Genomic DNA, 15,678 nt, shown 5'->3' on the forward strand with positions numbered 1-15,678 from the left:
TCGTGTACACCAACCCTACCCCACGATCAATGTACATTAAGCCAGCGGCCATCAACTTAGTAAATGTACACACAATCACATTAAAAAAAATCGTCCAATTTATCTTTCAGAATATTTTTCCAACCACGAACAATGGCAGGCTAATTCACCTTACTAACTAACTTAGCTATCTAGCAAACAATAACTAATTATAACTTACTATTCACCTAACCAACTAAAACTACCTAATTATAACTAACTATAACAAACAAACTATAGCAAACTAACTAACTAAATTTAGCTAACTAATCAACTAACAATTACTCATCTTTTTTTTGATGGAAAGCAATATGTAAAACAGTCACGCACGAGCCCAGTTCTTTAATACAAATATAATGGCTGAAATTACCTTCATAAATTTCAATTATTCTTTCCAGTTGTTGTTGTTGGTGTCGTTGCTGCTGATGTTGTTGTTTCAATAATAAACTTTTTATTATTATTATTATTATTATTATTATTATTATTATTATTATTATTATTATTATTATCAGTATTGTTATTATTATTAATATAATCAATACAGCATAAAAACTAAAGGGTAAGTTGGCGACAATATTAACAGCAATAAGGTCTTTACAGAACACAGGCTAGTCAACACACAAGAGATACAGACATTCAGTCAACAGATAACAAATAAGACAAAATATACAAACAGAGAACAGACAGACAACATGGCGTGGGGGGACTAACAGACAGGAGCAACAGGGAAAAATCGGCCCATGAAAAAGTTAAGATGTATGGGTCAGCGAAAGAAGATTTTGAGAAAGGGGTTGACTGGCCGGGGAGTGTGAGGGGGGAGGGAGGTGAGGGGATGAGGAGGGAGAGACGTGAGTAGAGACAGTGGAGGCGGATGAGGAGAATGCATTGGAGAAGGGAAGGGGGGAAAAGCATAAGGAGAGGGAGAACTAAGATGAGGAGGGGAAAGTGAGGAGGATAATGAGGGAAGGCTAAAGAAGTGAGGAGAAGGAGGTGGAGGAGGAGGTAGAAGAGGAAGGAGGAGGTGAAGTGGAGAAGGAAGGAGGAAGTGAAAGTGGAGGAGGAGGAAGGAGGTGAGAGAGGAGGAAGGAGATACTAAGAGAGAAGTATAGGAGGTCAACAAAGATGGGAGAAAACAACAGAAAACAAGGCGAGGAATATGGCGAAAGAAAACGGTAGAAGACAGAGGGGGAATGGCTTAACACACACACACACACACACACACACACACACACACACACACACACACACACAGAGAGAGAGAGAGAGATAAACCTGTGAGAGAGGAAGGAGAGGAAAAAGAGTGATTAAGGGAGGGTAAGAGGAGGGAATAAATGAAGAATGGAGAAAAAGGGTGAAGGGAGGAAAGATTAATCTGAAGGAAAGAGTTAACAGGGAGACAAAGTATCATCAGGGAGGCAGAAAAAAAACCAGCAGGGAGGGAGGGAGGGAGGGAGGGTACGAAGGGAAGCACCTTAGTTGGTGATATCCAAATCTTCCTTCCATATTGTGGGGGAAATCGTAATGGGTCGTGAGGGGTCGTGGGAGGTCGTGTAGGGTCATGGTAGGTCGTGACAGGTCGTGGGAGGTCGTGTGGGGTCATGGTAGGTCGTGACAGGTCGTGGACGGATCAGGTAAGTGGATGAAGGTCAGGTGGTGGTGAAGGCGTGGGGTACCAGCTGGCAAGAACACAACAAGCTGAACCATCTGTGAGTTCCTCCGTCCCTCACAGCTGGTCCAGTTCCCCTTCTTTCCCTGTTCCTTTCCATTATTGTCCTCCTCTTCCACGATCACTTCCTTCCTTCCTTCCTCCTCTCAACCGCTTGCTTCCTTCTTTCTTACTCTTCTTCCCCCACCTCTCATACTTATCGTCTCTCCACCTCCCCTTTCCTTCCTCGCTCTCCCCCCCTCTTTTATCTCCCTTGCCCCTCTCCCTCATACTTTACCTCCCACTCCCTTCCACGCCCCCTCACCCACGCCCCTCCACCCATACCTTACCTATCCTTTCCTTCCACGCCCCTCCCCTCCCTTCCACACCCCTCCCCTCCCTTCTACGCCCCTTCCCTCCATTCCCACGCCCCTTCCCTCCCTTCCGCCCCTTCCCCTCCCTTCCCGCCCCTTTCCCCTCCCTTCACGTCCCCCTCACCCATTCCTTCCCTCATCCCTCGCTCTTCCTCTAGCCCCCTCACCTAGGCTGACAAACAGAGGTGACTTAATCCCAAACTTTGTGATAATCCACGGTAACCTGAGCAGGGTGATGTTGGCCTATCTCTCCACCTGGGCACACCTGTATGGTAATTATGCTAAACATAAGGTTCCCCCTCTCTCTCGCTCTTTCACTTTTTTCTCAGTCCAACCTCTCTCTCTCTCTCTCTCTCTCTCTCTCTCTCTCTCTCTCTCTCTCTCTCTCTCTCTCTCCTTTTCATAATTACAGCTATTTCCTTTGCCCCTTTCCAAGTCTGTACTTTTTCTTAATTTAACCAAATCTAACTTAAACTAACCTGACCCATCCAAATTTAAACTAACCTATTCATGTTTAACCCAACCTCTTAACCTACCCTACCCTAACCTACCATACCATCACTTCCTAATCTAACCTACCCTCACTTCCCAACCTAACCCAACCTAACCTACCCTAACCGAACCCCCATACATACCTACAAGCAGCTAATATCGAGGAAACGGAAGAAAAAATCAACTGTGTCTACGGAGATTAGTAATTACGGGACACCTGAAAATTAGACACCCTAGCTTATTTCACCTGAATATTAAACACCCTAACGCAGTGGTTCTCAACCTGGGGGCCATGGCCCCCAAGGGAGCCACGGCAAGAATTTAGGGGAGCCACGGCGAGCTGTTATAAATTGTACGTTTCCAAATAATGTTGGGAATCTGAATTAAACAAAACTTGTATTACTTATTTTGACTTGACAGAAGAGAATTTTCATTCTTGTTTTGTCATTTTGTTTAATCATAACGACAATACAATTTTAATATTTACATACTCTGGTGCTAATTTATTTTTTTTTTTTTTTGCGGATTATTTAAGATTTCACAGGTCCAGTCCCTGTCTGTGTGACAGGCGCTGGACCCAGCTGCTGAACTGACTTGTTCAGTACGTGTCCGTGAGTCATCCCTTTGCAAGTGGTGATAGGACCGAATGATCTCAGTCTGGCCTGGGATACAATCACGAAAATAGTTTAGTGTATTGTCTCTGAACCATATATTGTGCATTTTATTTTTCAACATTATTTGTGGGGGAATGAAGAGCCACGAGGATGTTGAAAATTCCTCAAGGGGGGAATGGAGTGGAAAGGTTGAGAACCACTGCCCTAACGTTACCTGGGGGAGTTAAGTTAGGTTTGGTTTGGTTTGGCTAGGTTAGGTTAGGTCAGTGATGTCAAACTCAATACCTTTCGAGGGCCAATTCTTATTTTAGTTACCCTCTTCAGGGCCAACACAGGTGCTATATCACATATTTGCAGGATTGAAGTTTACAGCTTCACACATTGCCTTACCTGGCTTACCAGGAATACCTCATTTGGGTTTGTCTGATCTTAAGTATGTAAAATTCATTTTACTAAATAAACATGATTTTATCTATTTTTTTCATAATTTCACGGGATGATAAATTTTACCGTCATCCCGCGGGCCACACCTGACCATCCCAAGGGCCACATTTGGCCCGCGGGCCATGAGTTTGATACCCCTGGGTTAGGTGATCTTTAATTACAGACAGATGGTGGACAGTTACATTTTCCTACTCTTCACGTCCGAGGGAGGGAGGGAAGGAAGGAAGGAAGGAAGGAAGGAAGGAAGGAAGGAAGGAAGGAGGGAAGGAAGGAAGGAAGGGTGGGGTGGGTTGGGGCGAGGAGGGGTGGGGTGAGGAATGGGTGAGGAGAGGAGTGGAGGGGAGGGGAAAAGGAGGGGAAGAGGAAGGGGTGAGGAGGGATAAAATTGGACACAACCTCGGGACAAACAGAGCCTGGAGGTCGCCGGGGGACATAAAGTGGTATAATTTCATTGTAGCTGGCAGAGTAAAGTAGGGAATGCCATTAAAGAAGATATAACTGTGGGGGGGGGGGAGGGAGGTTAGGTCACTTACTTATTGGAGAACATGTGCACACATACACATACAAACATACAGTAATAGGTACACATCTTATGTACAATTTTTTTAAACACTATACGGGTACACACAATACACAACTATACATGTACACCCATGATACACACACACACACACACACACACAAAACAATAAACAGGTATACGTACATAAACCCACACGAAGGAATCTACAGAAGCCAACACTAACCACAAGTTGGGTATAAATCCGCCTATAGCTCGGGAACAACACACGATCAAGAGAAACGAGAGGAACTGTGGTTTTCCCCCGGCGAGACAACGAGGTATAGTCGGATCTGGTAAGGGTAAGTTAATTACGGGTTTGAAATACGCTATACTGTAAATCTGGTTAGGTTTTGTATAATTATTATTGGGAGTTAGGACCTTGATAGGGTGGAGGGAGGGGGAGGGGAGGAACTTGACACGAAAACATTGCATTATTTTCACGGGAATTTCCGGCTAAAAAACAACAACAACAACAAACAGCGAAAACAAATCGCAACTTCAGTTAATTATTTCCCGAAAAAATTATCTTCACGAAACAAAATAAATAAATGCTGCACAAAAATTAGAGAGGGCGTAGGTAAGACCCTCAGTGAAAGGTGAGGTGAACGATGGCACCAGAATAAATAAATAAATAAATAAGAAACAATTAAATGAGGTCAAGGGTCAAGGTCGCAGGCAGGTAGAGACGTGTAATAGTTTCATGATTTTCCGTGTTTCCAACTCCTGACCGGCCCGCAGTATAACGAATCCAAATGACCTGTGACTCACCGGGGGTAATTATTACAATTCTGTCTAAAAAGGACACACCAATTTCAGGTGAGGATGTTGTTGAGATCTATCTATCTATCTATCTATCTATCTATCGATCTATCTATTTATCTATCTATCTATCTAAGCCATCCTCCAGTCAGCACATTTTACGCAGGGTGGAACAAGGGGAAACAGAAACTCCAAGACGGGGAGGAGATAAAGAGAGATAGAGACAAGAGGGAGAGAATTGTTGGTGAAAGATAAGTGTGGAAAGCCACAGGAAACAGACCGAACAACAACCAAGAACTAACTAACTCTCTCTCTCTCCACACACACACACACACACACACACACACACACACACACACACACACACACACACACACACACACACACACACACACACACACACACACACACACACACACACACACACACACACACACACACACACACACACACACACACACACACACACACACACACACACACACACACACACACACACACACACACACACACACACACACACACACACACACACACACACACACACACACACACACACACACACACACACACACACACACACACACACACACACACACACACACACACACACACACACACACACACACACACACACACACACACACACACACACACACACACACACACACACACACACACACACACACACACACACACACACACACACACACACACACACACACACACACACACACACACACACACACACACACACACACACACACACACACACACACACACACACACACACACACACACACACACACACACACACACACACACACACACACACACACACACACACACACACACACACACACACACACACACACACACACACACACACACACACACACACACACACACACACACACACACACACACACACACACACACACACACACACACACACACACACACACACACACACACACACACACACACACACACACACACACACACACACACACACACACACACACACACACACACACACACACACACACACACACACACACACACACACACACACACACACACACACACACACACACACACACACACACACACACACACACACACACACACACACACACACACACACACACACACACACACACACACACACACACACACACACACACACACACACACACACACACACACACACACACCAAAGCTTTCTCGTATAAATCCCCCTCAACTTGTACACAATCTCTACCACAAAGTTCTCCCCTGAGGCCGAGATTAATGCATTACAAGGAGTATCGGAATCCGTTCATTATTTGTCAATCTTCCTCACCTGTGTAGATTGGAAGATTGGCTCCCAGGTAAGTAGGAAAACACAATAATATATGTATAACTATTGAAATGTACCACCAAAGGATAGGTAAAGAATGTGTGTGTGTGTGTGTGTGTGTTGACATAAGCGTACAGACAGACAAACACCTGCAGTTTGTGTGGACGTAACTCGTAAAATAAAAGACTGAATGGAAAAGTTTTGGTTACATGGCGGTGGACAAACTCTTAGTGAATAGTATTTCATAACCCTAGTACGTGAAGCACCTAACCTTAGTAAACTAGTACCTGAAGCACCTAACCTTAGTAAACTAGTACCTGAAGCACCTAACCTTAGTAAACTAGTACCTGAAGCACCTAACCTTAGTAAACTAGTACCTGAAGCACCTAACTTTATTAAACTAGTACCTGAAGCACCTAACCTTAGTAAACTAGTACCTGAAGCACCTAACCTTAGTAAACTAGTACCTGAAGCACCTAACCTTAGTAAACTAGTACCCGAAGCACCTAACCTTAGTAAACTAGTACCTGAAGCACCTAACCTTAGTAAACTAGTACCTGAAGCACCTAACCTTAGTAAACTAGTACCTGAAGCACCTAACCTTAGTAAACTAGTACCTGAAGCACCTAACCTTAGTAAACTAGTACCTGAAGCACCTAACCTTAGGTAAACTAGTACGTGAAGTACCTAACCTTAGTAAACCTACGTGAAGCACCTAACTTTATTAAACTAGTACCTGAAGTACCTAACCTTAGTAAACTAGTACCTGAAGCACCTAACCTAGTAAACTAGGTACCTGAAGCACCTAACCTTAGTAAACTAGTACGTGAAGCACCTAACCTTAGTAAACTAGTACCTGAAGCACTCTAACCTAGTAAACTAGTACCTGAAGCACCTAACCTTAGTAAACTAGTACGTGAAGCACCCAACCTTAGTAAACTAGTACCTGAAGCACCTAACCTTATTAAACTAGTACCTGAAGCACCTAACCTTAGTAAACTAGTACCTGAAGCACCTAACCTTAGTAAACTAGTACCTGAAGCACCTAACCTTAGTAAACTAGTACCTGAAGCACCTAACCTTAGTAAACTAGTACCTGAAGCACCTAACCTTATTAAACTAGTACCTGAAGCATCTAACCTTAGTAAACTAGTACCTGAAGCACCTAACCTTAGTAAACTAGTACCTGAAGCACCTAACCTTAGTAAACTAGTACCTGAAGCACCTAACCTTAGTAAACTAGTACCTGAAGCACCTAACCTTATTAAACTAGTACCTGAAGCATCTAACCTTAGTAAACTAGTACCTGAAGCACCTAACCTTAGTAAACTAGTACCTGAAGCACCTAACCTTAGTAAACTAGTACCTGAAGCACCTAACCTTAGTAAACTAGTACCTGAAGCACCTAACCTTATTAAACTAGTACCTGAAGCATCTAACCTTAGTAAACTAGTACCTGAAGCACCTAACCTTAGTAAACTAGTACCTGAAGCACCTAACCTTAGTAAACTAGTACCTGAAGCACCTAACCTTAGTAAACTAGTACCTGAAGCACCTAACCTTAGTAAACTAGTACCTGAAGCACCTAACTTTAGTAAACTAGTACCTGAAGCACCTAACCTTAGTAAACTAGTACCTGAAGCACCTAACCTAGTAAACTAGTACCTGAAGCACCTAACCTTATAAACTAGTACTGAAGCACCTAACCTTAGTAAACTAGTACCTGAAGCACCTAACCTAGTAAACTAGTACCTGAAGCACCCAATTAGTAAACTAGTACCTGAAGCACCTAACCCAGGTAAACTAGTACCTGAAGCACCTAACCTTAGTAAACTAGTACCTGAAGCACTAACCTGAGTAAACTAGTACCTGAAGCACCTAACCTAGTAAACTAGTACTGAAGCACCTAACCTTAGTAAACTAGTACCTGAAGCACCTAACCTTATTAAACTAGTACCTGAAGCACCTAACCTTAGTAAACTAGTACCTGAAGCACCTAACCTTAGTAAACTAGTACCTGAAGCACCTAACCTTAGTAAACTAGTACCAAGCACTAACCCAATAGCTAGTCCTGAAGCACCTAACCTTAGTAAACTAAGTACCTGAAGCACCTAACCTTAAGGAAACTAGTACCTGAAGCACCTAACCTTAGTAAACTAGTACCTGAAGCACCTAACCTTAGTAAACTAGTACCTGAAGCACCTAACCTTAGTAAATAGTGCCTGAAGCACCAAACAGTAAACTGTACTACCTAAGCACCTAACCAATGAAACTAGTACCTGAAGCACTAACCTTAGTAAACTAGTACCTGACACCTAACTAGTAAACTAGACTCGAAGCACCTAACCTTAGTAAAACTAGTACCTGAAGCACCCTACCTTAGCAAGTAAACTAGTACCTGAAGCACCTAACTTTAGTAAACTAGTACCTGAAGCACCTAACCTTAGTAAACTAGTACCTGAAGCACCTAACCTTAGTAAACAGCACAAGCACTAACCTTGATAACTAATTGCCTGAAGCACCTCCTTAGTAAACTAGTACCTGAAGCACCTAACCTTAGTAAACTAGTACCTGAAGCACCTAACCTTATTAAACTAGTCCTGAAGCACCTAACCTTAGTAAACTAGTACCTGAAGCACCTAACCTTAGTAACTAGTACCTGAAGCACCTAACCTTAGTAAACTAGTACCTGAGCACCTAACCTTAGTAAACTAGTACCTGAGCACCTAACAGTAAACCTAGTACGTGAAGCACCTAACTTATTAAACTAGTACGAAGCACCTAACCTAGTAAACTAGTACCTGAAGCACTAACCTAGTAAACTAGTACCTGAAGCACCTAACACCAGTAAACTAGTACTAAGCACTAACAGTAAACTAAGTGCATTGAAGCACCTAACCTTAGTAAACTAGTACCTGAAGCACCTAACCTAAGTAAACTAGTACGAAGCACCTACACAGTAAACTAGTACCTGAAGCACCTAACCTTATAACTAGTACCTGAAGCACCTAACCTTAGTAAACTAGTACCTGAAGCACCTAACCAGTAAACTATCCTGAGCACCTAACTTAACTACCCAACAAACTAGTACCTGAAGCACCTAACCTTAGTAAACTAGTACCTGAAGCACAACCTTAGTAAACTAGTACCTGAAGCACCTAACCTTAGTACTAGTACCTGAAGCACCTAACAGCAAGTAAACTAGTACCTGAAGCACCTAACCTTAGTAAACTAGTACCTGAAGCACCTAACCTTAGTAAACTAGTACCTGAAGCACCTAACCTTAGTAAACTAGTACCCTGAAGCACCTAACCTTAGTAAACTAGTACCTGAAGCACCTAACCTTAGTAAACTAGTACCTGAAGCACCTAACCTTAGTAAACTAGTACCTGAAGCACCTAACCATTGTAAACTAGTACCTGAAGCACTAACATGAGTAAAGTGGTACCTGCAGCACCTAACCTGAGTAAAGTAGTACCTGAAGCACCTAACATGAGTAAAGTAAGTACCTGAAGCACCTAACCTTAGTAAACTAGTACCTGAAGCACTTTAACTAGCACCTGGCCTACAGCCTAATGAACAGTGCCTAAAATCTAAGGCAAATGAAATAACTAAGACTTACTAAACAGTCCCTAATACTCGTGGCACCAGAAGCACCTTAAACTAGCACCTTAATTGGCATCTGAAGCACCTAAAATCCAGTAAACAACACTTAACCCCGTCACCTGAAGCACCTGGTAACAAAAGGTGTGGACTCACCTTGCCATCCTTCTGCCAGGAACAGGTGCCTTGCTTGTTGTACACCTTACACGCCAGTACCACGTTACCCCCGGGGTTCACCTCCGTCCGGGTGGGTTCTTGGTTCCACGTCTGGGTAGCGCCGCACCCTAGGGGATGAGGCAGAGGGTTGGAGATTAGCTAGGGTGCAGACAGACAGATATAGATAGATTTGTTATTCATACCAATAATAAAACAACAAAAACATTAAGAAAAATAAATAAATAAACAGTAATTTGATTCCATTTTACATAATTTTTCTGAGGCAATTTATAATAACGGGGATAATTGTATCCTAGGAGCAGATCATACTTAATACTTAAAATGCCCCATAGAGAGAGATCAAATGGGCCCCAGTTGTAATGAGGCGCCTGTCCTAATGGGCTCCAGCTCTAATAGTCTCCAGTCCTAGTTGTCCACTCATAATGGACTTAAGGCATAATGGGCCCTAATCCTAATGTGCCCTTTAACTATAGGGCTGTACTTTCATTATTATTATTATCATCATCATCATCATTATTATTATCAACACTATCATCATCATTACGAAACACCAACTAAGTCTTTAAACTCCCCGAAAATGTCAGTACGCGCCGTTTCACCCTTATTTTGCCCTTTCCAGTCTCCTTCGTAGCCAGCTGTATACACACACAGTACACTAGGTCTTTGAGGTCGCCTTTTCCATCCCCCGGGCAAAGAGTTCACTCACGACATGAAATTAAAAGCAAATACTTGGAGAAACTACGGAACTGAGGCGCTTTGTCCTGCAAATTGTCCGACTGTGACTTGAGAAATGGAAGGAGGGATTTACTCCTACACTGCAGGCCCATACACCGTCGCCGCAGTGCTATTCTGGTCAAGTACAATATCTTTTACACCCGCAGAGTACTGTACATAGCTCCGTACAATACGATAATTCAGCCCCAGAAGAGTACGATAATTTAGCCCCAGAAGAGTACGATAATTTAGCCCCAGAAGAGTACGATAATTTAGCCCCAGAGGAGTGAGTTTATTATTATTATTATTATTAAAAAAGGAAACCTGATTATGTTTCGTTTAATTAAATGAATCCCATCTTAGATCTTCTTATACAAGTTAAAGAAACATACGAAAAACACAAGGCTGGATTAGCAGAGAAGGGTAGGAAAGAGAGAGAGAGAATTTTTAAATAACGAAGGACTGAACAGAAGATAAACAAGAAACTTAAATAAACAAGGACCAAGAGATAAATGAAACCCCCCCCCCCAAAGAAAGTCCAAACAACATACAAACGAATGCATCAAGGAGGCTCTCTGGACTGGACAAACACAAACACAAACACACACATAAGTTTTCCAGCACCAGCAACTCTCCTCTTGAAACTTATTTTTAAACACATTTTTTTTTCTTCTCGCGGTAACTTTAGTTCAGAAGGTAAATAATAAGTGTCCGGTACTCCAGGGCACCCCCCCACACACACTCTCTCTCTCTCTCTCAGACATCTGTCTTCTTGCTCTTGTCCTCGCTGATAACAATATCTCGGTGTCTTGTCACGGTTGAGAAAAGACGTATCTCTTTCAACAGCAGAGAAAGAGAGAGAGGAATTATATTATAGTGTGTGTGTGTTGTGTGTGTGTGTGTGTGTGTGTGTGTGTGTGTGTGTGTGTGTGTGTGTGTGTGTGTGTGGATTATCCCTCGGCAGTGGTAGAGAAACACATTTCTTCACATGTGGTTGTGTGGGGGAGACAGTATTTCTCAATTATCGCAATGAGACAATATTCTCAACCAATACCTAGAACAGAATATCTCTCTCTCTCTCTCTCTCTCTCTCTCTCTCTCTCTCTCTCTGCAACGGCAGATAAACTCGTTCAATACCGATACGAGAGAAGTGTTATTAATGACATATAAAATAAAGGAAATATGAAATAATGATTACGAAACGAGAATGAAATAATAGAAATGAAAGAAATGTCCTGAATGAAGGAATAGAAAAGAATACCATTAAAAGATAAGATATGAAAGATATATTGTGAAAATTAAATGTGAAAGGTATTTGGGAGAAGTGATAATTATATAAGAATAAATATGAAAGAAATGAAAAGAATATGAAGTAAATGAAAGAAAGACTATAAAAAAAAAAAGATTATGAAAGAAATGGAAGAAACATGAAATAAATAAAAAAAGAATATAAAAATAAATAAAAAAAGACAATGAATGAAATGAAAGCAATGTGAAAGAAATGAAAGAAGTTATCACGATCAAATAGGAAAGAGTGGCTACCCAGATCAAACAGATTACATGTAGATGCCGCAGAAAAGTCCAGGTACAGATATGGAAGAGGGGAGGAGACAGCGCATATTACAAACACACATACTACATATAAAAATTCAAATTAAAAACTTAAATAACAACAAATGTGTAAAGTAAGATCCCAGGTGAGCTATTTGTCGAGTTGTCTCTTGGAAAATCTTTCATCTGACGGGGGCCATTGTGAAGTCAATTGAGAGTCCGTGTTCTTTGGCAGTATTTATTCCTGCCACTTCCTCCTCAGACATCTCTTTCCGTGTTATTTTTTTATGCTCTGGCAGCTCATTAAACTCGTATTTTTAATTTCTCGATGTTGAAGATTTTAATGAAAGATCCAGGAAATTGTCGTGCAGGGAGGTACTTAAACACGTCTAGCAGCGGCGTTGCATGATTTCTTCGTCCAATGGAAACTTAAATGAGGGAAAACTGTAGTACGGTCGTAACATTGCATGATTAGGTGAGATCCGGGAGTGGGAAGGAGGAGGATTGTGAGGTGAGGGGGGATTGTGAGGTGAGGGAGGGAGGTGATGAGGAAGAAATAATGAGTGAGGAGACAGACAGACAGACAGACAGACAGACAGACAGACAGACAGACAGACAGACAGACAGACAGACAGAATAGACAAACAATTTGACTGACAATAAGAGGCAGGATCACGCAAACACATGCACTCAACAATTGACGAACACAATACACACATCACACAAACCACACATATACAAACAGAAACACACACACACATACACAAACAAACAAACACACATACAAACACAAGCACACAAACACACACACACACACACACAAAACTCCTCCTCCCCTATATACCCTGTATTCAGGTTTTACCCACTTAGCTCTCTGTACATATATTTTCACCTGGCTGCTTTACTGAACCCTCTAACCCCCCTCCCCCTTCCTCTCCGCCCCTACCCCCTTCCTCTACCCCTACCCCCTTCCTCTCGCCCCCTACCCCTTCTCTACCCCCTACCCTCCTCTCACCCCTACCCCTTCCTCTCATCCCTCCCCTTCCTCCTCACCCCTACCCCCTTCCTCCTCTCCCCCCCTACCTTCCTCATCCCCTCCCCCCCTTCCTCTCACCCCCTACCCCCTTCCCTCACCCCCTCCCCTCTCCTCTCACCTCTCCCCTCTTCCTCTCACCTCCTCCCCTCCCCCTTTTCCCCTCCAATCACCCCTCTCTTTATCCCTCCATCTCCTCTTACATGCTCCCTCCCTCACATCCTCTCTCCTTCCTCTCATTCCACCGTTATTACCTTTCACCCTTCCCTCATCCTCTTCTACCTCTTTCTCTCTCTTTTTTCCATTTCTCTCACCCTCTCTCCCCTCCTTCTCCATCTCTCTCTTGATCCTCTGTTTCCTTTCCTATTCCTCTTACCTCCTCTCTCTCTCTCTCCTTACACCTCCCTTTCACCCTCTCTCTATCTCTCTTACATCTTCTATCCCCTCTCTTTTTCTCTCTATGTCTCTCCTCACCTTCACCTCTCTCTCTCTACTCTCATCCTCCTCCTCCCCTCATTTCTCTCTCCTTCATTGTCTTCTCATGTCCTCTCTTCCTTTATCTCATCTTTCTCTTATAATTCTCTCACATTAACCTTCTCTCCCCCCCCCACACCTCTTTCTCCTTTGTCTCCTCATCTCCTCTCTCTCTCACAAACACACACACACACTCTTCTCTCTCTCTCTCTCTCTCTCTCTCTCTCTCTCTCTCTCTCTCTCTCTCTCTCTCTCTCTCTCTCTCTCTCTCTCACACTATTCTCTCTCGCTCTCTCTCTTCGTCCTTGTCTTTCTCTCTTTCTATCACCTCACCCCCCTCCCTTTTCTGGAATTCAATTATGCAATTTTCCAATTTTCTTTTTGCAATATTTGACGTAACGAGAATCGATATTTTTCAGAGTTTCGTTTGCATTCAGGTTTTTATTGTTGTCTCTGTGTTCACGAAGGAGGGGGGGAGATCAAAAGGCGATAAATCTGGGAACTACTGAGGATTGTGATAAGGGGAAGAGAGAGAGAGGGAGGATGGAGAGAGACAGGGGGCTAGGAGGAGAGAGAGAGAGAGAGAGAGAGAGAGAGAGAGAGAGAGATTTACTACTTCGATATTGGCCGACCCTAAAATACAAATGAATGAAGACACGACAGACAGATAAACAGACAGACAGACAGACAGACAGACAGACAGACAGACAGACAGACAGACAGACAGACAGACAGACAGACAGACAGACAGATAGATAGATAGATAGGTGGTAAACAAATAAATACACGAGTTAATGAATGAAAAAGTGAATAAATGAAAAAAATAACAATAAAGGAACAAAAACCGTGTGTTCATCAAATTGTTCATCTCGTTCAAGAAGTGTATTTTACGTAACAAAATAATTAAACTAAAACACCAAAAAAAACACCCATCTGTAAATTTTCTTTTAGAGGGGACGTGTTTGTTTTTAACCAGAGAATAAATAATATAAATACAAAAACTATATAAACTTTTATTACTTTTGTTTTTTTGGTGGTGATAAATTGTAGATGTTGAACAAAGCGTCAAACACAAGGGAAAACTTTTTTTTTTTAATCAAGTGAGAAGGGTGGGTGGGGAGGTGTGGGTGGGGATGGGTGGAAGAGAGGGAGGTGGGAGGGGGGAGGTAGGGAAGGTTGGACATGGAGGAGGGTGGAGGAGGCAGTAAAGAGAATTATAGAGAATAGAGGAAAAGGGGTGGAATCAGAAAGACAGGGAGAGAGAGAGGGAGGAAGGAAGGGAGGAACAAGGAAACAGGGAGGGAGAAAGATAAACCACTGTCACTTTGTTTACCTTCCACCCCCCCCCCCCTCTCTCTCTCTCTTCTCCCCTCTTCCTACACCCCCTCCCTCTCTTCTCCCTCTCCTTACCACTTCTCCTCTCCCTCCCCCCCTCCTCATACATCAACACAAGTGCCCAACAGCTGATCCGTCGTGAGAAAGCAAGACAGTGTTAATCCACAGCACACGCTAAGGTCGAAAATTCAGGTATCAGAGTGCGGAATTTGGTACTTAAAGTCTCTCTTCAACCACGAGTTTATCCTTTTAATCAGTTTTTAATAATCTTTTATATTTCAGCTTCAATTGTCATAGTGTGTGTTATTGTGTGTGTACTGTCGTGGTGTGTCTGTACTGTCGCGGTGTGTGCAAATCATGGTGTGTGTGTGTACCGTCATGGTGTGTGTGTGTACCGTCATGGTGTGTGTGTGTATGTGTGTGTGTGTGTGTGTGTGTGTGTGTGTGTGTGTGTGTGTGTGTGTGTGTGTGTGTGTGTGTGTGTGTGTGTGTGTGTGTGTGTGTGTGCCTGTGGTGTCATGCTAAGCTATTGTTGTCCTGC

At 42.9% G+C, this 15,678-nt stretch overlaps 1 protein-coding gene across 1 annotated transcript in view; it reads right to left on the reverse strand.

The window, feature by feature from the left end:
- The window catches only part of LOC121873741 (irregular chiasm C-roughest protein-like), a 137,669-nt gene that overhangs the window by 47,592 nt on the left and 74,399 nt on the right, over nt 1-15,678 (reverse strand). The window contains exon 7 of the mRNA XM_042377445.1: nt 10,010-10,137. Within this exon, the coding sequence (XP_042233379.1) occupies nt 10,010-10,137 (128 nt within the window). The remainder of the gene's footprint in view (nt 1-10,009; nt 10,138-15,678) is intronic.

This window comes from Homarus americanus, unplaced genomic scaffold (assembly GCF_018991925.1).
Source record: "Homarus americanus isolate GMGI-L3 unplaced genomic scaffold, GMGI_Hamer_2.0 scaffold27042, whole genome shotgun sequence".
NCBI classification, from domain to species: domain Eukaryota; kingdom Metazoa; phylum Arthropoda; class Malacostraca; order Decapoda; family Nephropidae; genus Homarus; species Homarus americanus.